We start from the raw sequence: 22,331 nt of genomic DNA, 5'->3' as shown, positions 1-22,331 counted from the left end.
CCTCTTTTCTCTCTCTAATGGGAAACAGTCGTCCTCTCGTCCTCATTAAACTCAGAGCATCCAAGTTGTAATCTTGAGAACGTACATTGGAGAGAAGATATATTTAGGCTATTTGGATTACAAATGCGTAAACTGTTTTACTCTTTGAGGGAAAGCCTTCTGTCCCAGAGAAGGACACCATAAAACAAAGGGAAGTATTGAAGAGACAAAAGTATCCGTCTAAGAACTGGGAAACTGAGCGTCTGCAATACTCTTTTTTGACCAGAAGGAGGGTGGGTTCCTTGCCTGGGCGGGCTGTAGTATGGAGACGCCACTTTTTAACACTGCGTCCCAGGCTTACAACGCCTCCATTTTCCCGCTAGAAACCCAGTTCTCAGCTGTGCTATTGCAGAGCATAGCACCGACCCCCTAACTATTTCAACAGCGTTGAGATGACTGTTTCAGCTCCACGCCGCTCAGACCCTCCCAGGCCAACGTGTCCAGCGACTCTGTGATACAGCGGAGCCTGGTCCTGTGGCCAGAGTGCTGCGTTGCCCGTCAGTTCTGAGCCAACAAGCTGACAATTGTTTCCGGTCGGTGACCAATTTACTCGCGTTAAAAACACTGCGTAACGTGGACGTGGGATGCGAGCTTCATGTAGGGTTTTGGTACCATTTCGGTCACCAGCCTGGCGGCCTGGGGAGCTCCCGCTGGGCTGAACACGCGTCACAGTTCCGTTTGCAGCCTCTTCCGGTTATCTCAGGCTCCGACTGTCTGTGGCAGGGGTCTTCAAACTACAGCCCGCGGGCCACATGCGGCCCGCAGAGGAGTCTGATCCGGCCCGTCAGGTTTTTTGGGCAGTGAGCGCAGCCGAGGTGTTACAGTAGGAATTAGTAGTTCATATAGTCTGGCCCTCCAGCTCTCTGAGGGACCGTGATCTGGCCCCCACTTTAAAAAGTTTGAGGACCCCTGGTCTGTGGATTGGTTACAGCGGCACGGAAACATGCACCGTGTCCTCAGGTGAACCCCATAAAAGACCATTCCTGGATGAAGGAACTTGAATTAAGTCGGGTTGTTTGGCTTCCTTTTGTTAAGTCGTATGATTCCTTATATATTTTGGATATTAACCCTTTATCAGATGTCATTGCCATACATGTTCTCCCATAAAGTGGCCTCCCTTTTCGTTCTGTTGGCAGTTTCTTTTGCTGCTGTGCATCTTTTTATTTTGATGTAGCGCCATGTGTTTATTTTCTCCTTAGTTTCCTTTGCCTGAAAGGATTTGAATTTAAATGGGTGACGTATGTTCCGACATTTATACCTGCGAATGATTACAAATTGTTATGTAAGTTTACTTATGGACAGCCGAAACCGGTTTGGCTCAGTGGTAGAGCTTCGGTCTGCGGACTGAAAGGTCCCAGGTTCGATTCCGGTCAAGGGCATGTACATTGGTTGCGGGCACATCCCCGGTGGAGGGGGTGCAAGAGGCAGCTGGTTGGTGTTTCTCTCTCATGGACGTTTCTAGCTCTCTATCTCTCTCCCTTCCTCTCTGTAAAAAAATCAATAAAAATATATTTAAAAAATATGTTTACTTATGGACAGTCTAGCAAAATATACAATCTGGTGACATTACCGTTCTGATTCATAATTTACTTACCAGGGTATGACTGACCTTTCAATTACCTTCACCGATACAAGGGTGATAAGCCTCTAGTTCAGTGGCAAGGTCAGAAGGACTCCCCTGTACGCGCCTGCACTGCCAGGCGCAGCGCACTGCTGACGGCTCTCCTGCTCTTGGGGAAGGTGTTGAACTTGGGTGACGTGGGAGGCATCCGGGCTGTTGGAGGACATCTGTGTCTAACCACTCCACTTGATGGGCAGGTGGCTCTGAGCTGCCTCCGGTTGGGGTTTCTGGGGCGGGAGAGGGTTCAGGGGAAGGGCGGGCTGGCTGGCCAGGGCTGTAGGCTAGATGCAGGAGCAAGCCAGAGTAGGGGGGAAAGACTGGGCCTGAGGCTACGGGAGGTGTCAGAGGACAGTAGGGCGGGGGGAGCGAGGAGATGGGCAGGCAGAAGACTGCAGCCTAGCCAATCAGGATCTACAGGTCACCGGCCTACTTACACTGCAATTAAAATGTCTCAGGGCAAACGCACTGTGGGAGCGATCCAGCCCCTGCGCACCCTAACCTTGCATCCTGAGGGTCCGTGGGCTTGCATGGCTGATTGTTCTGGTTTCCAGGGAGTTCTGGAAGGTGATAGGTTATCCCAAGGGAAGCTGGGAATGGATGTCTGACTTTGCTCTGCTCTACCTTCCCTCACCAAATACAATATATAGCTAACCTCATGGCAGGTCTCAGGGACTGTCACGGTCAAAGGAAGATGCTGGAGAAGGGGCAGGAAACCTCGGTCCTCTGAGATTGGCTGGAGGCTTTACAGTCTGGTGGCCGAGGACGTATGGATCCCACATCCCACTCCCTGCTTTTACCGCTCGGCCTGTGCTATCACGCATTGAACGCTTGTCCATTCTGAACTTCCGGCCCGGTCCTCTGAGTGTTAGAGGGGACGGCGTCTTGGCGGGGTCAGTCATGAGATGCTCTTGGTTTCCAGGGTCCTCCCTTTCAATGATGCTCTGCACACGGTACAGTGTAATACAAAGAAGCTATTGAAATGGAGGAATATTTTCATGTTCTCCTATCAGAGCCAAATGAGCCAAACATTAAAGAATAGTAGTTGAAATAGTTTCCAAACCAGACAAAGTCACATTTCTCTGTAATTTTCTCATTCTGGTTCCTATTTATATATTCCCCAGAGGCTGAGTTGTGGTTGTCATAGCAATTCTCTTTCATCTATGAAACGGTTATTTTTATTATTTGTACCTCGTAGCAAATCAAGGCCTATTCAAATTTAAATATTTCCTTTAAAGTAATATCTGACCAGAATAGGCCCTTTACGGTTCACCTCATCACCGCGATTTCTGGGACCCCTGAGTTACAGGGCTTCTTAGGGCTCTACTTGGAGTGGGTGGTTGAAGAGCAGGTCGGGGAGTCCTGCACCCACCACGTCCTCTTTGCGCCCAGTACCCTCGGTGGCTGGGAGGCCACTGGGAATTCCCACCAAGGCTCGTACAAAAGCGGTCCTGGCTTCCACACCCAACGTCTCTGTGGGAGTTTGCTCCTTTTTCTCTCCTCTTCTTCAGCCCCTCCCTTTGGCTTTCAGATCTTTCCCAGGCGGTTCCCATGTTTGTTCTGAGCCCACTCTTCTCCTGAAAAGGTTGTTTGAAGCTGACCATCACCCGGTTCTTGTCAACTCCACTGACTTCCGAAAATTTACCGTTCGTGTCTTCTCTGCGGCATTGATGTTGTCCCTCAGTTGATCCTCCTTGAGGCTGTTTTGTTGTTTGTTTTCTTTCACTTTCTTGTCCCTCCTTCCATCCTCCCCCTCACCCATTGGCTTTGTCATGCATTCGGGGGCCTGCATTGCTCTGTCTCCTCAGCTCTCCTTTAACTCCTCCAAAAAGTAGCTCCAGGTGGCACATTCACCTTGTGGTGGGCTGTTGACTATTGGGATGCTACCTGTTACTAGAGAGGGCTCACCCTCCACATCACTGTTCTGACCACTGACCTCCACGGTGGCTCTGTCTGCAGAGACTGAGACAGCTCAGGGCCCGCCCACTTCCAGGACCTGCTATCCACCACGGGGTCCAGCCCGACTCTTCTCAACTATGGCCTTTCCACCAGCTGCCGAGACGGAAAACCCTTGAATCTGACTCTTCTTTTCCATTTCCTGTTTCCAGTTTCATACGAACGCCTCACATCCTCGCGAGCTGGGGAAGATATGCCTAGTTGGGGAGTATCCTTTGGGGCCGCGTATGTGTGTGTGTGTGTGTGTGTGTGAGAGAGATTTGTTGAGAATCAGAGTTTTTAAGACTCAAAGGGACCTCAAAGATCATATAGTCCAATTCTCTCATGTTTCATTTTCATTTTATGAAGGTGAACAGTGATGTGCGACCTTATTTCATAGCTGTTACTGCAGACATGTGACTGAAGTTTCATTCTCTTTGCATGAAGCTTGCACAGGGTAACGAAATAAAATGTGTCCTCTCATCGTCTACATTGCTCCAGTAAGCTGTTGCTGTGTGATATTTCTTACCCTTTAAAAATACTTACTCCACACCCAGCCTGGGTAAAACATCATAAGGAACCGTTTGAAAAGTTAAGCCCGTTGCCCTGGCTGGTGGGGTAGCATCCCATTCACCAGAAGGCTGTGGTTCGGTGTTCGGTCAGGGCACGTACGCGAGGCAACCAATCGGGATGTCCCTCTCACATCCATGTTTTGCTCTCTAGAAATCAGTGAAAGCATATCCTCGGGTGAGGATTAAAAGAATTAAAACTTGTCCGTTTCTTAAAAGGTTGAGCATTTTCTTTCAGTGGAAAGGGGGGGGGGAGGGGGGGAGAAGGCATCAACAAATTAGTTCCAGCCGGGCCTTCCCACTGTTACAATCAATCCCAAACCTAAACAGGAGGAGGCAAGGCCTGACTTAGCAAACGCACCTTCTGAGTCAGCCTTACCTGTCCCGCTGTGGGGGCCGGGCTGGAGTTGGGGAGAGGGTCGGCCCCGGGGGCAGCCTGGTGATCTGCCATCTGATGCCACCGGGGGTGCTCAGTGGAGGTGAAGCTTGGCCTTCGGGAGCTCCTCCAGGGCATTCGCTGGGACACCAGAGCTCCCGTTAGGCAGAACAGGACTTGCTGACACCCAGGAAGATGCTCGGCGCCCACTGGCCAGGGCAGGCTGCTGCTGCCTGTGAGCGTGGCCGTGCCGAGCCCCGTGGCTGTGTCCCCGCATCCGGAGGAAGCGTAAGAGAGGTCAGGAGCAAAGCTGTGCGTTTCCTCTTAAAGAACTGGCAGCTTGTAGCCCATATTCAGTGGCCTTACTTCATCCCTCCCCCGGCCTTGGCCTACATAGTTCAGCAGGAACACATGCTGTCTTAAGGGATGATCTCGGATTTAATCAAGTGAAGCAAACACGTGACCTGACCACTTTGGACCGTTAGCGATGTGCCTGCCGGAGCCACCCGGGCACCTCCTAAGTGAGGGGCGTCGCATGGACCCCTGACTGTGTGGATGTCTAAGCGGGAGAGCCGTGGTCAAACCCCGGGCCGGGGAACCAGATGGGAGCGTGTGCTTGGAGCCTGAGCTTTCCCAGCCCAGGGGAGGCTCTCAGGTCACGGCACAAGCGCATCCTTGTGCGGAGGTGAGTGTGGATGGAGAGCGGTTTCTTTGTCTGGTTATTTCCCAGGTCTTTGCTCTTAAAAGAAGGGCCTAAAGGCAAGAGGATGAGAAGAAGTCGGTGCCCGGGGAAGCAGAGATGAAGCTGGCCTCTAGGGGGTGCCTGGAAGCAGCGTAGGGAAGGCTGGCTCCCTCCAGGGTGACGCGGGCCTTGGCAAGGCCTCCCGCAGACTGCCCGCACCTGTCCCGCAGTCTCTGCAGGGGGTTCCTGGGCCAGTCCGAACGCCTTTCTTTTCTCATGCTCCTCTGCCTTGGGGAACTTTCGGGCTGGTGAGAAAAGTTCCATCCCTGTAAGGAGGTCATCCCTGTAAGTCAGGGGTGGCGAAGGTCCGGCCTGGGGGCCGCATAAGGGCTGGGAAAGCATTGGGTCTGGCCCTGCCGAGGCATTAGGGGTGAGCTGATTAAGTATCTGACCGGATACAGCAGGCTGATTTTTGTACATAGCAGTTGATAGTTTTGTATGGCCCTCGTTCATGTTATAAATATCCAATGGCCCTTGGCAGGAAAAAGGTCCGCCCTTGGTGTAATATACCAGATTGGAAGAGAGCGTCCTAGGAATAAGCAGCAAATTTGGATCAGATCGAAATTCTGAGTACATTTGTGGGAACTTGGTTTTATATTCCATTTATGTCTGTAAATCGTTCCCATTAAAGTCAACTCACCAGAGGAGGGACAGAGACGTCATCAAAGAGCTTCTGTCAGTCACCATCGTTGTTTTGCCACCAAGCTTCTCCCCGCTGGACCCCCCTCCCCATTTCCACTTGTCCAGCCTGACCCGTCCCGTCCCATCCAGGGGGCGGCTGGACCCACAGGAGCTCCGCTTGGCTTGGCAGTGGAGTTTCCTGAGGGACCAGGTGTTTATTTTTGGTCATTGTTTTTAAAGGTATCACAGCTGCTACTTTTGATATCAAATACTAGCCTATAATTCCAATCAAAGCATTTGCCATCAATGAAAACAAAGACCCCCTCTCCTAGTGTAATTATAATAAAACTAGAGGCCCGGTGTATGAAACTCACGCGCGGGTACGGTCCCTAGTCCTGGCCTGCGATCAGGGCCATCTTCCCTGGCTGCCTGCAGCCGGCCCTGCCCCCGTCACCACCCACCCCCGGTTCCCTGTTTGCCATCGGGTGATTGGTGCCTGACAGCCAGGGTAAGGGACCGAGAGGTCAGCTGTTCCGCCCGCTCGCCAGCCCTTCCCCCACCACAGGCCACCCTCTGTATGTGGGGTGACTGGTGGGGTGGGGACCTTGGCCTGGTGCTGTCCACGTCCCCCACCACTCAACCCCAGTTCCCCTTTTGTCATCAGGTGATTGGAGCTTGCCCGCTGGAGCAAAGTACCAAGAGGTGGTCAGTACACCTCACAGTGATCGGTCCAGCAGTCGTTCCAATCATGCCATTGTTAGGGTCAATTTGTATAATTACCCTTTTATTATATAGGATAGAGGCCTGGTGTATGGGTGGGGGCCGGCTGGCCTGCCCTGACGGGGGCCCTGGATTGGGGTGAGGGTCCCTGCCGGGGGGAGGGGGGGGCGGGCGGGGCTGGCCTGGGCGTGGGGCAATGGTCGTTCTGGTCTCTGGTTGCTCCGCCATTTCGGTCGCTGGGCTTTTATTATATAGGATGTGAATCCACACAAGTAGCCTGTTCGTCTCCACATACTCATTCAAAAGGAAACCTTCAGCATCATACTGTAAGAATCTATAGATCTCAGCCAATGTTTACATATACTTTTTTTTTTTATTAAATATGTAAAAAGATAACCGCAAGTCCAAGTTATTCACATATTCAGCAACAAAAGGCTATTCTACCATGCGACAACGTGGGCAATGTAAAACGAATGTGATACATCTGAATAATACTCTCCCTCTATTATGTCCTTACTTAGCTCTATTTATAATGAACAATACATCTGTTTACATTCCTTTCAGTTTACATTTCATACATAACCAAAGCTTTCTGGTGTACTATGCAGTGAAGTGATCTGAATGCATATAGACCTTGATGGAAGAATGGCGATACTCACCAGGGAAGGGGTCCTTGGCTCCCTTCTGGGGTGGACTTCTCTCAGGTCAACAGGGTGTTTGTCTTTTCTGCTCGGCAGACAGGCTCTTGGCCCCCGGCTTCGGTCACTTCCTGTCTGACACGAGTAGCGGAAGTGCTATGACCAGCACGGTGGGTGTGGGGGGAGGGGCAGGGTGCACACCAAGGGTGACCGCTCGGCCAGCCCGGCGATGGGGAGGGAATGAGGGGGCACAGCCATCGGGAGGAAGGAGCAGGCCTGGCCCACGAGAGGTGGCCTGCACAGAGCTGGGGTGCAGCCACAGGCCTGGGAACCAGCTGTTCCAGGGTCCCCCGGTCTCCGTGAGGGACCAGGAGGAGGGATTCACAGCTCTTTCCTACATGGACGAAGAGTGTGCTCCCAGACCTGGGGAGGGGAGGGGGGTATGGTGGCCGGGGAAAGCCATCTTTGCACACTCTCTGGCCAGCGTGCTGCTAGCGGAGCAGGCTGGGCTGAGGGGGAGCCGGTGCGGGTGCCGGTGAGGCGGATGCAGGTGGCACGCCATGGTGTGCACCGGCCTGCGTCTGCAGGGCCGGCAGGAAGCTCCATAGGAACCCCTGACGTCGTCTGTGTGGGAGTACTCTGCCTCCTTAGGAAAGCTGTTTTAGAACAAGGAATCTGTGTACAACAGGCTGTGTGTGTGTGTGTGTTTGGGGAGGGGGGGACTAGGCATGAGCTGCGCATAGCACAGCCGCCACCTGTAAGCAGGGGGACGTCACTGCCGAGAGCCAGGCCGCAGCCAGAGCAAGCAGGAGAGAAGGGGGAGACCAGTCGCCTCGGAGCCTGTCCAGTCCTCACAGTGTGCTAACGCCTCCCCACGCAGCCGGCGGCCCCTCCGCCGCGGAGGGCTCCTCCGGGGGCGCCGAGGGGTGGGGCCGGCGGAGCGGGCGGCCGGCCGGCGTTTCACCAATAAAGAAGCGCGTTAGGATACACAGTTGAGAAATTTATTGTAAGCTTTTCAGTGAAGAGGAAAGTGGGTGGGCACACTTGTCTGCTGTTTGGGTTGCACCTGCCGAGTCAATACCAAGCGAAGGTAAACCTAGAGTTAGGGACCGAGTGCAGTGAATGATCCGGGAAGGGAAACCATCTCTCAGAAAAAAAGGAGGCAAAGGTTTGGAAAGACACTAAGAAAATGTGCAAACCTTAGTTTAAAAAAAAAAAAAGGAATGCTTCTCATTCATCAGTTTCCTCGGTTTTGAACCCCCCAGTCTAGCGGAGGGCAGTGGCATGGAGGCTGCCGTAGGAAGGGGAATTCCTCTTCCAGAAGGTTCCTGTCAACCTCGGCAACAGCCCTCCGTGAACCGCCCCTGCCCGTCCACGAGGCCCTCCCTCCAGCAGGTGCGTGGCACCCCGCCCTCGGGGCCGCCCCCGCCCTGGAGCGGGGCCCCGCAGAGCCCTGGGGCGCGGGGCTGATGACGGCTGCGGGGGGCGGCTGCCCACCAAGGGGACCCTGAGAGAGAAAACGCATGAGAACCCGGGTGGGGTGGGGTGGGGTGGGGGTGGGCAGGCGGCTCGCGGGCCAAGGGGAGGCTGTTTCTAGAGACGTCGCTCCAGGAGGAGCACCGGGACAGGGGTGGTGCCCGGCGCGGGTGCGGGCCCAGGGCCCGGCTCTGCTCCGTCCTTCCCTCCCCTCCGTGCCGTCCCTAGGAAACGGGTCGCTGTCGTTATGGCTTTCGTATCAATCTCTTTCCCTTTGTCCCGTTTATTACTTTACCAGATTCATGTCAGAGGTTAGACTCACAAACACCAAAGCACCACTGTGTGTGACATCTAGTGACACGGGGTGAGAAACGCCAATATAAATACCAAATATCAAGTTACCATTGTTCCACACCGGGGCGGGGAGGGGGGCGGCGGGCGGGGGGAAATGAGGAGACGGAGCCAATCCCGTGCCCAAGCGGGGCGTGTGCCAGGCGGCGGCGGAGGGACGGAGCCGGGCGGCGGCGGAGTATGTGCCCGCAGTCCCTGGCGCCCGAGGCCGCCAGCTCCGATCTCCGGAGGCAAAGTCCCCACGCGACACGGGGTGTCGGCGGCGGCAGCGCGGGCGTCAGTACTCCTCCTGCTGCGGGGGCTGCTCGGGCGCCTGCTCGTCCGCTTCGGGCTCTTCGGGGGGGCCCTCCTGCGGGCGGGGAAAGGGGGGCATTAGCGGAGACAGCCGGGGCCGGTGCCCCCTCCCTCGGAGGCCCGCTGCCGCTCCAGCGGAGGGCTCTCCCGGGCTTCGGAAGGAAGCCGCACGGACCCTGCGGGCGTCTCCCTGCGCGCCGCTCCGGGGACACAGCGCACGACATCGGGGGCCCCGGGGGGGTCTGACACTGACAGCGGCGCAGGCCTGCACCAGCCGCCCGGCCCTGGCCTCTCCCCAGGGCCTGTCGCTTGCAGGGAGCCCTGGTGAGACTGGTGCTCAGCTCCCACAGGCTCCGATCCAGAGAGGCCAGGGGTTCCAGTGAGCATCACTTCTGCTTGTTCGCGGCCCGGAATCCAGACAGCAGCACGCTCGTGTGTGTGTGTGTGTGTGTGTGTGTGTGTGTGTGTGTGTGAGAGAGAGAGAGAGAGAGACGATGGGGAGGGGGCCCTGCGGGTGGTGGTGTGAAGAGCAGAGAGGAGCTGAGTGGAGTCCTTGGACAGACTCCCTTGAAATCAACCCAGGAGGCAAGACTCCTCTGGGTCGAGGCCCGTCCTGCCTGCCCTGAGCTACGAACTCTGGCCACATGGGCCCTAAGCTGGGAGTTCCCCTCACGGGCTCCCACACCGGGACGTCGGCTGGGACAGGATCTGGCGCTTCCTCCCGTGGGGAGTGTCCACGGCTCAGCCCCACTCGCTCAGGTGCCCAGGGCCGGGCCCCCCTCCAACAGCCTGTGATGACGACGGCCCCACCGGCCGCCCTGAGAGCTGCCCAGCGCTCTGCGCACAGGAGCCTGCCCACTGCACGGGGGCTGGGGCGGGGGGGCCTGCCTCCGGGCGGGTCGCTGTGAGCACTGGTGAGGCCAGCCCGGCGCGGGGACCTGCCGGGAGGGTCAGGGCTCCGAGAGCGACAGGCCCAGTGATGACCAAGGAAGACGGCTCCGGTCTCTGGGAGAAGGACAGAGTGGTGGGGCGCCCCCACACCCCAGGCAGCGGCTCGCCGTTCAGGAACGGCTCGAAGCCAGGATTTTAACCGGATGTGGAGCGCACGCGTGCCCGGTGTGAGCTGGAATCGGACATAGTGAGCCTGCCAGTGCGTGCCCCGTTCCCTGGGAATGCCGCCCCCACTCACGTGCTCGTCGGAGGCGTAGAGGACCTCCATCAGCCGCTGCACCAGGCTGTCGCTCTCCTGGCCCTGCTCCTGGCAGAGGAGCTCGATCTCCCGCAGCTTCCCGAAGTAGAAGTCCCGCTCCTTCTCCACGCCCTCCAGGGCCAGCTTCAACGAGTGTACCTGCGGGCGAGGCGGCGGGGGCGGGTCAGACAGTGTCAGACACGGAGCCCAGGCCGAGGTCAGCCGTGCGCCCTGAGAGCCACCGCCGTGCACCCGCGGGGGTCACTGTGCGGCCCGGTCTGGGCCCCACGGCCATGGGCACCCTCAGAGCGCAGTCCTTCCCCGGCAGGGAGCGTGTGCGAGCGGGAACCGGGGCCCAGGGTGTCCTGCTGGAGACCGCGCCTGCCCACAGGGCTAGAGCTGTCCCGCCTGCAGGAGGGGCGCGGGGTGAGGAGGGACAGGCAGGGAGGCTGGCGCTGTGGTCACTCAGATGTATTCTGAGGACGCTCGTGGCTCCACGGCCCCTGCACAGAGTCACCCTCAGTTCTGGACAAACAGGACAAACGGTCTCTCCTGGGAAGCGGGGTGCCGACCACACAGAGCCGGGTGAGACCAAATCCTGGCGGGCACTGTCCTAGCTCCTCTGTCCCGGCTTCGTGGGCGATGGGAAGAGACGGCAGCTTGTTCCCTCGGGAAACAGTCCCCCTCCTGCTCCGCGATGCTGGCCAAGGACCGTCCAGGCTGTGCACCCCACAGCGGTCCGGACAGCGTGCTGGTGACCGGAGGCGGCGACAGGGAGGCAGAGCCACGGCTGTCAGGCTGTCACGGCTGAGGGAGCACTCGGGGGGTAAGCAGACCTGAGCTCACCTCCCAGCAGCTCCACTCGGGCCCAAACCATCGCCGTTCCTGCTCCGAGAGCCTCGGAGTCTCTGCCCTTCGCGCATCTCCTGCTCATGCAGAGAGCATCCTTCAGGAGGCAGGCGAGGCCTCTGGGGGTGGAACCCCTCCCCGCACGTGGAGACCACCCTCAGCAGAGTTTCTGAGAATGACTGGGGATGGGCCTTTGTCTCCCTTTGCTAAGGGCTGAGCCTCCGTGCACACAGCCAGTCTGTGTGGGATCAGTGACGCGTCCACCCTCCCGCACACCCGGCAGGCTCCCACCCATCCTGTGGCACCCAGGGGCGAGCCCGCACCCATCCCAGGAAGCCCAGGACACTGTCCCTCGGGTCAGCTCACCAAGCAGCAGGCATCGATGTGCCAACAGTTCACTCGGATTTCTCATCCCACTGCTGCTTAAATGCTGGTAAAAACTGAAGGCAACCAGCAGCCTCAATTCCACGAAAAGGAAACTCCCCTCGTCCTCCAAATCCTGCCTGGCTCTAACACAACCCCCCCCTCTCCAATAGACAAGAGGGTTTGGACGCATCTGAACAAGAATAAGGCCTGTGCGCCTCGCGAGTGCGCTCTGGTCTGCGTGATGAGCCAAGAGCCGAGGCTTCGGCAGCGAGACCCGGCCCACGTCACCTGGTGGTGTTCCAGACGCATTAGGTGATGATGCGCAGCTATAAACATCCCCCAGTAAAACCAACAGGAGCTAAATTACACGACGGAAGATCAATCGGCAGCCGGATTCCAGGCTGAAAGTCCCATCCTAAAGCCCGGTGCCTCCTGCCCCCGATGCTCACAGCGCCGTGGGGGCGGGAGGCCAGGAAGCAGCAGCCTTCTCCTCTCCCCCTTCTCCCCACTCACTGCCTGGGTGCCAGCTCTCTCCGGCAACTCCTGCTGCTTCCAGGGATGTCCCTCCACCCCCGCCCCCGCCCCCATCCTTGGGCTCATTTCTGCGGCTGGATTCGCCCAGCGGTGCTTTCCAGTGCGTGTGGCAGACGGCTGAACGCAGGCACGGCCAAGGCCACGAGAGTTCTAGCTCAGGCACCTTCCCCTCCTCCGTCACTACGGCAGTTCACCTTCAGCTCGACCTTCCCCCAGCATTCCCCTCCCGCTGTCCCGGCTCTGACCAGCGGTGCCTGGTGGCTCCCCCCGTTTCCGGGGGGCACCCTGCGAGCTTGGAGCAGCGAGGCACGTGGGGGGCCAAGGCGCTCGGGGCCGTGCCACCCGCCTGCCACCTGAGGAGGATGCGTGTGACGGGGAATCCCATGTGGGCTCCAGCGGAGATGCAGCAGGCATCCTGAGTCCCGGTTTCTAAGTCAAAGTCCGGCCCGGCGATGACTGAAGGCGCCTCCTTTTTCATTGGTGACCAGAATCGTGAAGCAACGCCCGAGTTAGCAACTGTCTGCTTTTAAACCCGGTTCTCGACTGCAAATGGACAATGATCTCAAAAACCACATCCCAGTGATGCCTCTGACGGCTCACCAAGCATCGGAGGCGTCCCTGGGAACGGCCAGGTGTGGTGGGAAGCCGCCTGGGCCCGGGATGAAGGCTCCCGTCCCGGGGGGCGGAGCAGCCAGGATACAAGACCCTCCTCCTCACTCGGGTCGAAGGCGTCTGCAGCGGGACCCTCCCTACCAATTGCTTTATTACTATTAAAACTTTGAAGACCTACACCGAGAGAGCCCTCCATTTCCGAATTCAGCTCAGCTAGGGAAGCGACCACTAAACACCGCAGAGTTTTTTGTTTGAAATGGAGTCTAACCCCTCCCTCAAAGCCACACCTTGCAGAGTGGTTTCTGTGTGACTTAACAGACAAAATTAGCGCTGTCAGCTAGGAAGTACCCAAGGCAGGGGAGCCAGATTTGCTGGGACCGAGAGGAATATTCGACGGAAAGACAAGTTCTGCCGAAAAGGCACTGGGCTTTCTGATCAGCCCAGTACTGGGCTCAGCGCTCCTGGGGTAACAAGTCCCAGCCACGTGGCAAGTGTCAGGTTGTGGCTCTCGGGTGCATGGTCACCTGCCTGACAGTGCTGTCCGCGCGCTCTACGCGGGGATGGGGGGGGGGGGGGGTCCGTCCTGCTGCCATCACATTCCCAGCATCACGTGCGGGGTCGGTCACAGAACAAGCCTGACACGGCTGTGAGGAAGAGGAGGGAGACTAGCCCTAACGCCTCGAGGTCAAGACGGGCCGAAAGTGGACAGATAGGAGCCCCCATCTAGTCCACGGCCTAACAGACACTCAGGCGTGTGTGGTGGTGGTGGTGGGGGTGGTGGGGGGGAGGGGAGGTGGCCAGCAAACCCACAGTTACCTGGGCCGAGCCATGGGTCCTGTCTTAACGTAGCTGTGAGATTGGTGATGAACCTTGTATATTCACAATGGGCCCGAAAAGTCTCTTTCATTCTGACTCGTTTGCAACCACGGATTCTGCCTCACCTTCTGTGGAGAGCAGCTACAGCATTTGGGCAGGTTCAAGCCTCAGACTGACTTGTGGCAAAGCCCGCCCAACACAGTTATAGCCAGAAGGCTAGGGTTGTAACCTTGACCTTATAGTCCAACCCCTCAGTCCTAGGTAGCTAAGGGAGGTGGGCCGTGGGGGCGGGGTGCAGCAAGTGCTGCCTAAACAAAGCTTGATAAGAGTTCAGAGAATGGCAACAACAGGAAAGGAGCAGATTTGAAATTCGCAAGAACACTGTAAGCATCTTGCCCTTGTTTTGCTGTGTGTTCCGACTATAAAATAAAGATTCGGCTTACGGGCTGTGTCACTGTTTCCTCACCCAGGCCCAGTGATCCACATGGCCCCAACTGTATTCTCTCGTCTGTTTTAACCCTTCACCGTCCGCCCTCAGGTTCACTGCCGGCCGTGCTGGAGGCGGTTCAAGCTTCCCTCCCCCTCACACCTGTCACGCTCCCACAGACGGGGCCAGGGAGTAGAATGTACCTGTTCATTCAGCTGTAGGACCTGTGTCTCCAAATCTTTGTCCGATTTGGATGCCGAGCCGCTGGATGAAGCCCTTTTGGCTGACGAGGGACGAGAAGGGGTGGAGCCTGGTTTAGATGCTGGACTGGACCTAGCTGCACCTGAAAGCAAGCAGAATAAATGATAAAAATTGGCAACGTGAAAATGCTGTGTAGACACAGAGCAAATGGACGATTTAGGGGGAGTTTGCTAACATGTCTAAGAGGCACTGGCAGGGACCCCTGCCCGAAGCAGACGTAGCTCAGACGCTCGCAGGAAGGACACACGGTAAAAGGCAGTGTTGTCTGGGGCAGCTTTCACTCTGGGCACTGGGTGTGCGGGGGCCTTCCCCGGCCGGTAACACGAGGCCAACGAGGGAAGAGGAGCAGACACAAAGGATTTTAAGCTTTTTTTTTTTTTTTTCCTAAGAGGAAAGGTTTTCAGATCAGCTTATATAGTAGCACTACCAACCAAGAAAAAGACGTTATACCCGATGAACACTGTAGAAGAAATATTAACACCGTTATTTCCTGGCTCTCGTCACGGAAAGAGCGCGGGGACAGCGACACCTCTGTGCAGCGGGCACCCTGGTGCCCAGGTCCTGCTTTCTCACTGTTCCTCTGCGGCAAAGGCTCCTGAGAAATGGCTGGCTGCTGGGCGCAGGGCGCGGGGACTGTGTGTGGAAAGCAGGGTGTCAGTCAGGCTGCGGGGCCACACGTGGGACAGTGTGCGTACAGAAACCAACAGCGGCTGCAGTGTGCTGGAACGCACGGGTCACACGGATGTCTAATTACCGGGGGAAGGACACCCAGAGGGACCTCGATAGGACACTGACCGAGAAGAAGCGTCAGAACTCGGAAAAGCACAGACGCGCAACGGGTTCAGGAAAGGCTCCTCCGCGGTCTGAGATGTTTTGGGGAGTAAGTCACACGTGTCGAGGTATCCCCTATACATCACTTCTGTTACAGGGAAAACACACGCCTTTACAGTGGCGGGATCGGAGGGCCAGCACCCTAACCAAGTGGTTCCACAGCATCGCTACTAATGCTGTAAATTGGAAAAAAAACCAAAATCAACAAAAAAAAGGCACTGATTTCAGGTCAGACCTCACCCCCTGGAGCTGGGCTCACACGCTCCCTCTCTGCCTGGACCTCGGCACGGACACGGACGTGACCTCGCAGCCCAGCAGCCGGGACAGGGACATGCACGAGGCTTCTGTCCTGCAGGATTCAGACACTCAGGCCCTCGCCGGGCCCACCCCCTTGCTCTGAACTCGTCCTGACGTGGTGGCATCAGTGGCATTGCGCTGGCCAAGGTGCCCCTCCTGTGCCCCATCCCCAAGTCTCCATCCCCCCACGCTGATGTCTCTGAAGGCCGGATTGGGGGCGGGGGGGCAGGAGGGAGAAGGCAGGAACAGGCCCGTCAGCTCTGCGGCCAGCACTGCGCACAGGGCTTGGCGGGGCGCCTCTTGGTTGAAGGAACAAATGAAATAAATACATAAACAAGCGAGTAAACCTGGTCAGGTGGCTTGCAGTTCCACCTTTGTTTCCGACTTACAGTGATCAGTAGCAGAGGGTTGCAGAGGGTTCTAAGGTGCTGACGGCTGTCAAGCACGAAGGGGTTTCAGGAGCAGAAAACAGACCCGGACTCTGTCCAGGTCCCTGTCACTCTCTGGCTTGACCCAAGGGACCTGCCGTGATTCATGACACCGGCCTCTGAATGAGTGCCCTGATGACGGGGACATGAGCGCGAGTCCACGACAGTACACCGCGGTGACACACAGCGGCCGGGGCATCCCGTGTCTGTCGGTGACGAGCAGCCGGCGTAATGTCTGTGGGAAAGGCCACGGCACCATGGGCACCCCAGGCCCCGCGACCTCGGGGCGAGGAAACAAATAAAAGGCCTGCGCTTGGCTTACCCTCCACGGCCGGGGCGCTGATGCAGCTTAGGAATTCTTCTCACATAATCTACCGTATTCTGCCTGCCAACATCATCAACAGAGGAGCTAAAAATACGGCATTAATGGTGCTGACAACAAGCGCAGGGACATCGGAAGTGCACACACGCACACGCGCGCACACACACACACACAGACAAGCACCCGGCCCCCCCCCCCCCCCCGTCCCCCCTAGCCAGCCCTGCTCTGAGGGCCAGTCCCTCGCCCCAGGCCTTCACTCAGCTCAGAAGCTCAGAGGCGGAGAGGGGGGTAGGGAGGGCGGGTCGAAGGCACACGCTCCCAGTTAGGAGACAAGTCCTGGGCGTCCGGGCGGCAGGGTGACCAGCGTTCATGCCTCTTGTCCATGTGAGAGCTGCTAGGAGAGCAGATCTTAAAAGTTCTCCTCCCCGGAGACAGCTGTAACTGCGCGGGGAGGCCAGCCTGCAGCCTCTACGAACACCAAGGCCTTGGGAAGTACACCTAGGTCAAGAACTGACGGCTGGCAGAGAACACACCACACCCACTGTGGGCAGCTCTGACGTGACTGCCTTGTCCCCTGTAGTTGAGCAAATAGATTTCACTTTTTTTTTTGAGCAGAAGCGGGTGAACGGGGGAGAGATGAGAGTCGATAGAGAGAGAGAGACACTGATTTGCTGTCCCATTCCTTTATGCAGCCACCAGTTGCTTCTTGTAAGGACCCTCACTAGAGACCGCACCCACAGCCTTGGCGTCTCAGCACGATGCTCTGAGTACCCGGCAGGGCTGGATGTTATTTTTTAAACGGAGATAACGAGCTGCGTTGACGTGTCAGTACATAAAGCCGGCGCCAGGGAGAGCCAGGGGCTGCACAGCTGAGAGGAGGGAGTGCCCACGGAAAGGGTCCTCAGTGCCGGACGGCTCCCCCAGCCCTGACCACTGTGCACCCAGGATCTGGCCCTTCCCACCGGAAGAGGCTCCACTCCCGCACGCCGTGCCGGTCACCGGGGAGGGCAGAGCGCCGCCCGCGGTGGCCAGTGCGAACGGGACCTCGGCGGGACCGGAGAAGCCTGCTCCGTGGGTCACTCAGAGGCCGGCTCTTTCCTTCTGAGAGGAGCTCACAGCCCCCGGGGCTCTGGCCCCTCGTGGACCCAGCGGTAAGGTCTGCCTCCTCCTTGTCGCTCCTTCAGCGTCAGCTCCTGACAGTGGGCAGGACTCCTTCTGAGCGGCGCGGGGCACTGCAGACACCGAGCCCGAGCCCGGTGCCCGGGGGAATGAGGGCCTGGGGGGAGCGGGCATCCTTCATCTGGCCCCTCGGGGGCAGCGGCGAGGGCATGGAGGGCCCTGCAGCCCGTGCCTGCACAGGAGACCTGGCCCGGCTCCCTGCCGCCCGGGGCACTTGCGGCCACAGTTTGTGTTCGGGAGGAAGAGCGGGGCCCCTCCCAGAGCTGGGGAGGGTTAATGGCTGGGAAGCTGGTACCCGGAGCTGGGCACACAGGAACCGCTCAGTACCTGCCAGCCTCCCTGACTGTTACTCGGCCAGAGACCGGACTCAACCAATGACGAAAAGATGCAGATCCCATTCCTACACACCAGCGAAATGAGAACTAAGCTGCTGAAATAATAAGGAAGCAAAACTCACTTTACTTAAAGAAAGGAAGCCTTTAGCCAGGCCGGCGAGGCTCAGTGGGTAAGCGCTGGCCTATGGACCAGGAGTCATTGATTCCTGGCCAGGGCACAGGCCTGGGGTGTGGGCTAGATCCCCAGTGGGGGGCATGTAGCAGGCAGCCAGCCGATCAATGATTCTCATCACTGATGTTTCTCTCTCTCTCCCTCTCCCTTCCTCTCTGAAATCAATAAAAATATGTATTAAAAAAATAAAGTCTTTGGAAATATTCACCGGCCAGTGGGCTCTGGGGCACAGGGTCCCACCCCACGCACTCTGTCCTGCACCCCAGGGTGCTGCAGCGCAGGTCCCTGAGCTTAAACCGCTGACGCCTCCGTCCAGGCAGCAGGGGGCACTGGCCCCTCCCACGCCCGTACGCTCGGACACTCGGGTAAGACGGGGAAGGAAACGCCGAAGGAGCCTTCCCTGTGGGACTCCCACTCTAACGGGGGATCCAACTCTCCAGCAGAACGTCATCAACTCACAAGTGGCCTGGCAGCGAGAAGGGAAGTGCTGTGGAGGAGAGGAGAGGAACAGGGGCAAGAGGAGAGAGAGAGAGAGAGAGAGAGAGAGAGAGAGAGAGAGAGAGAGAGAGTGTGTGTGTGTGTGGTAGAGGAGGAAGGGGATGTGGAAAGGAAGGGGATGTGGGGAGGAGGAGGGTGGGGAGTAGGGGAAATTTAAATAGGAACTTCAGGGGAGGCTGGAGTGCCCACCAGGGGTCTCTAGTCTCAGCTCTTCACTGAGCCCTCGGGACTTCCAGGGGCCCTGCAGCCCGAGCCCACTCCGAGGGCCAGGGGTCGGGGCATCGGTCCTCCAAGTGGGAGCCCAGCCCAGACGCCAGGAGGCCAGGCCCATCCCAGGCATGGGGGCACCTGGCGCAGAGACTGCTTCCTCAGAGGAGCCGGCATCTCCCCTGGACGGGCCAGGGCAGGGCAGGAGTCCCTCCCTCGTCCAGGCCTCCCTGAGGGAGAGCTGAGCAAGGACCCGAGGGGGTGAGAGGCTGCCTGGGCAGCCGGAGGCAGAGGTCTGAGAGGTGCCGGAGGTCACAGCGGACAGCAGGGCACGCACAGGGCGCCGTCGGGGGTACGCCCCGGGGGACCCTGCTGCAGCCTGAGCAGAGGGCTGGCTCCGGCGGAGAAGGCTCCCTCTGCAGCCTGCGGGACACCCGGGGCAGGTAAGGGCAGGCGCGCGGGCCAGGCAGGAGGCCCTGCGGCCACCCCCTGGGTGTGGGCAGTGAGCGCTCCACACAGGTGTGTTTTGGGTGAAGCAGAGCTCAGAAAACCCTAACGTGTACCCCAGGAGCAGGCACCCCGTGTCCAGCCACTGTGCACAACCTGCATTTGTAACCTCAACAGCCACCAGGACCTCTGTGCTCAGTGCAACAGCTACTGCCTCCACGGAGAGGGGAGGAGGAAAAGCCGCAGTGACCACACTGTGCATCACGGGCGTCCCTCCCGTCCACTGCTGTCCACTGCTCGAGGGACATTACCAGAACGACTAGCTCTGAACACCCGGAGTCAGGGCCTCGGAGGGCGTGGCTGCCGCTGCAGCACAGGCCTATGTGCCCGGTGACCCCGCCTCCCCCCTTCCTCCCCCCAGCATGGCCAGCCAGCGTGAGCCTTCGGGGCAAGTTCCTCCTGTCCTGGTTACTGTCCCTGCCGGAGAGATGTGCTTATTTTTAGCCATCATGTGATTCTCCAGTATTTTCCAGCTCTGCTTGAGTCACTCTGGTTTCAGACTGTTTTTCATTGGGGAGTTAGGGGGTGGGGTGGTTAAAGGGGTAAAAAAACAAAAAAAACAAACAAAAAAAAACCAGGAAAGAACTCCTCATTTTGAAATGGCTCAAGTGTTAGAAATTCTTTTAACCGTTCCTTGGTCATGCGGGTATTCCTCTTGATAAATTGATTGCACACCCCTCACGTCTTGGTGGGAAAGTAAGTGTGCTTGAGGACACGTTCGGTGCCAGCCAACCACCACCTTAGTTCAAAAGTCTTGTTTTTAAGTTGTCCTCGGAGCAATGTCTCTCTCGGAATGGCGGGGACACTCACTGGGGGAACACCACGCTGCGGAACCCCGACAGTCAGCGGGGTGCACCCTGGCCCGCTCGCTGCAGCACTGAGGAGAGCGCCCGCACACGGAGCCAGCCACCGAGACCACGCTCAGGATCGACCACGGCACCAGCATCCTGGCATCACTGTCCTCCTGGCGTACAGCAGTTCTTTAGGCAAAAAGCTTACCCCCCCAGATGGCCATGTTGGGGGAACACGAGTCCTCAATTACTTTACGATGTTCCGAGTCCCTACCGATTCACCACTGACATAGTCAGTCTGTTGTCCCCATTAACACTGTCTTACCCAGACTCCCTTGCAAAGAGAGATGTGGTCAGAGGCCACAGCGCCGGTTGGAGCACAGGCACCGGAGAGCCCGAACCGCCCACCGGGAGTCACCGCCTCTCCTCCGCTCCAGGCGGCTCCTGCTCCGGCGTTCCCCGCTTCCACCGGCCGCGGAGCCGCTGCCTGGGACGCACCCTTGGCTTCCCTTGCCTTTGCTCTCACGCCCAAGCACCATCGGTTTTGTGGATGGCACCTCTTTAATGTCTCCACAACCCACATGGCCACACCTCTAGCTAGGCCACCCTCCTCTCCTACAGGGTTTGCTGCGACAGCTTCTTAGCGAGTCTTCTGGAACGGCTAAGTTCTCTACACCAGTGTTTCCCAACCTTCTCTCATGATGAGAATCACCTGGTGGAGTTGTTAAAACACAGATTCCTGAATCCCAACTAAGAGGTGCTAAACTAGAATTTTTGGGAACATATAGGTAAAATTGCATACCTAACTTAGTGCTCTGTATATAACATCTGTGTTAGAGCACTAGTTAAGTATACAATTTTACCTATATGTTCCCAAAAATTCTAGTTTAGCACCTCTTAGTTGGGATTCAGGAATCTGTGTTTTAACAACTCCACCAGGTGATTCTCATCATGAGAGAAGGTTGGGAAACACTGCTCTACACCACAGAGCACGTCCGTGATTAAACCTTCCAATGACTCCCCACAGTCCCCAGGATGAATTTTAAACCTCTGTGACCGACAGAGCCTATGGTGGATGTTCCCCCCCCCCCCCCCCCCCGCCCAACACACACACAATGGTCTCTACCTCCTGGGGCTCCCACCGTTTTGTGGTTCCCTCTCCTATAGTGTGAGTGGGACCTGTAACTTGCTTTGAACCAACAGAATATGGCAAAGATGATGGCTATGGAACTGTACATATGACTGCTTTCCTGGCATACACGCTGGAGAGACTCGCCCTGCCGCCTGGGGAGAAGCCAGCTGCCATGTAGTAAGTACCGAAGCCAGAAAAAGCCACAGGACGAGGTGGCCTCTAGAACCCAGGCCAGCTGCCTATAAGAAACGGAAGCCTCAATCCTTCAGCCTCAGAAAACTGCCAAAAACTTAAAAAGAGCTTCCCCGGTTGAGCCTCTGATGAGACCACAGCCCCAGCGGATACCTGAAGTGCAGCCTAGTGAGACCCTAAAGCAGAGAACATAGCTAAGCTGTGCCAGGGCTTTAGAAGCTGTAGACAGATCTGTTTGAAGTCGACAGGTCTGTAGTAATTGTTTTTGCAGCAACAGACTATAAACATGACCTCTCAACCCATTATAGAAGGGCCCTGCTCACCTCTGCAGCCTCACGTCTCAGAGTTCATACAAAGTGCACTTCACCGAATAGAGCACGTTCTCTCTCAACTTCAACATGCTGCTGCTGCTCCTGCTTGCAGTGGTCCTTCCATCCCCTCCACCTGGCTGCCTTCTACACATTCATTAAGTCTTGGTCATACCTCATTTTCCCCCCAAACCCTTTCTAGAATACACACAAGACCAGCTCACGTGGTCTTCCTACACAGCCCAGCAGCACTCACCTCACTTTACTGTTATTATCTATTTTTAAAAATATTTTTTATTGATTTTTTTTTCCAATGAGGAAAGGAGAGGGTTAGAGAGTTAGAAACATTGATGAGAGAGAAAGATCAAAGATCAATCAGCTGCCTCCTGCACACCTCCTACTGAGGATGTGCCTGCAACCAAGGTACATGCCCTTGACTGGAATCGAACCTGGGACCCTTCAGTATGCAGGCTGACGCTCTATCCACTGAGCCACACTGGTCAGGGCTGTTATTATCTATTTACTGTGAGGTTTCCTCACTAGGCTGCAACTTCCTCGGATCACTATTTCTCCAAAATCTCTTACTGTGCCTTAGCAACCTTTTGCTGAAAGACTAGATGAATGAGAATTCAAGTAAAGCTTTAGCCAAAAAAAAAAAAAGGCAAGGAATCCAATAAATAGGAATTGTTGTTGAAGAAG

General features: G+C 57.0%; 1 protein-coding gene across 4 annotated transcripts in view; it reads right to left on the bottom strand.

The window, feature by feature from the left end:
* Positions 1–6,973: 6,973 nt before the first annotated feature.
* The window catches only part of MAPRE2 (microtubule associated protein RP/EB family member 2), a 106,199-nt gene continuing 90,841 nt past the window's right edge, over positions 6,974–22,331 (bottom strand). For all 4 annotated transcript variants that reach the window (XM_084888372.1, XM_084888371.1, XM_084888373.1 and 1 more), the window contains 3 exons: positions 14,376–14,515; positions 10,569–10,727; positions 6,974–9,434 (listed from right to left, as the gene is read on the bottom strand). In XM_084888372.1, coding sequence (XP_084744498.1) covers positions 9,363–9,434; positions 10,569–10,727; positions 14,376–14,515 — 371 coding nt within the window. In that variant the 3' untranslated portion in view covers positions 6,974–9,362. The remainder of the gene's footprint in view (positions 9,435–10,568; positions 10,728–14,375; positions 14,516–22,331) is intronic.

This window comes from Pipistrellus hanaki (genome assembly GCF_964339955.1).
Source record: "Pipistrellus hanaki genome assembly, chromosome: 6".
NCBI classification, from domain to species: Eukaryota; Metazoa; Chordata; class Mammalia; order Chiroptera; family Vespertilionidae; genus Pipistrellus; species Pipistrellus hanaki.
The sequence above is the reverse complement of the archived record's forward strand: the minus strand, read 5'-3'. Positions and strand labels throughout refer to the sequence as shown.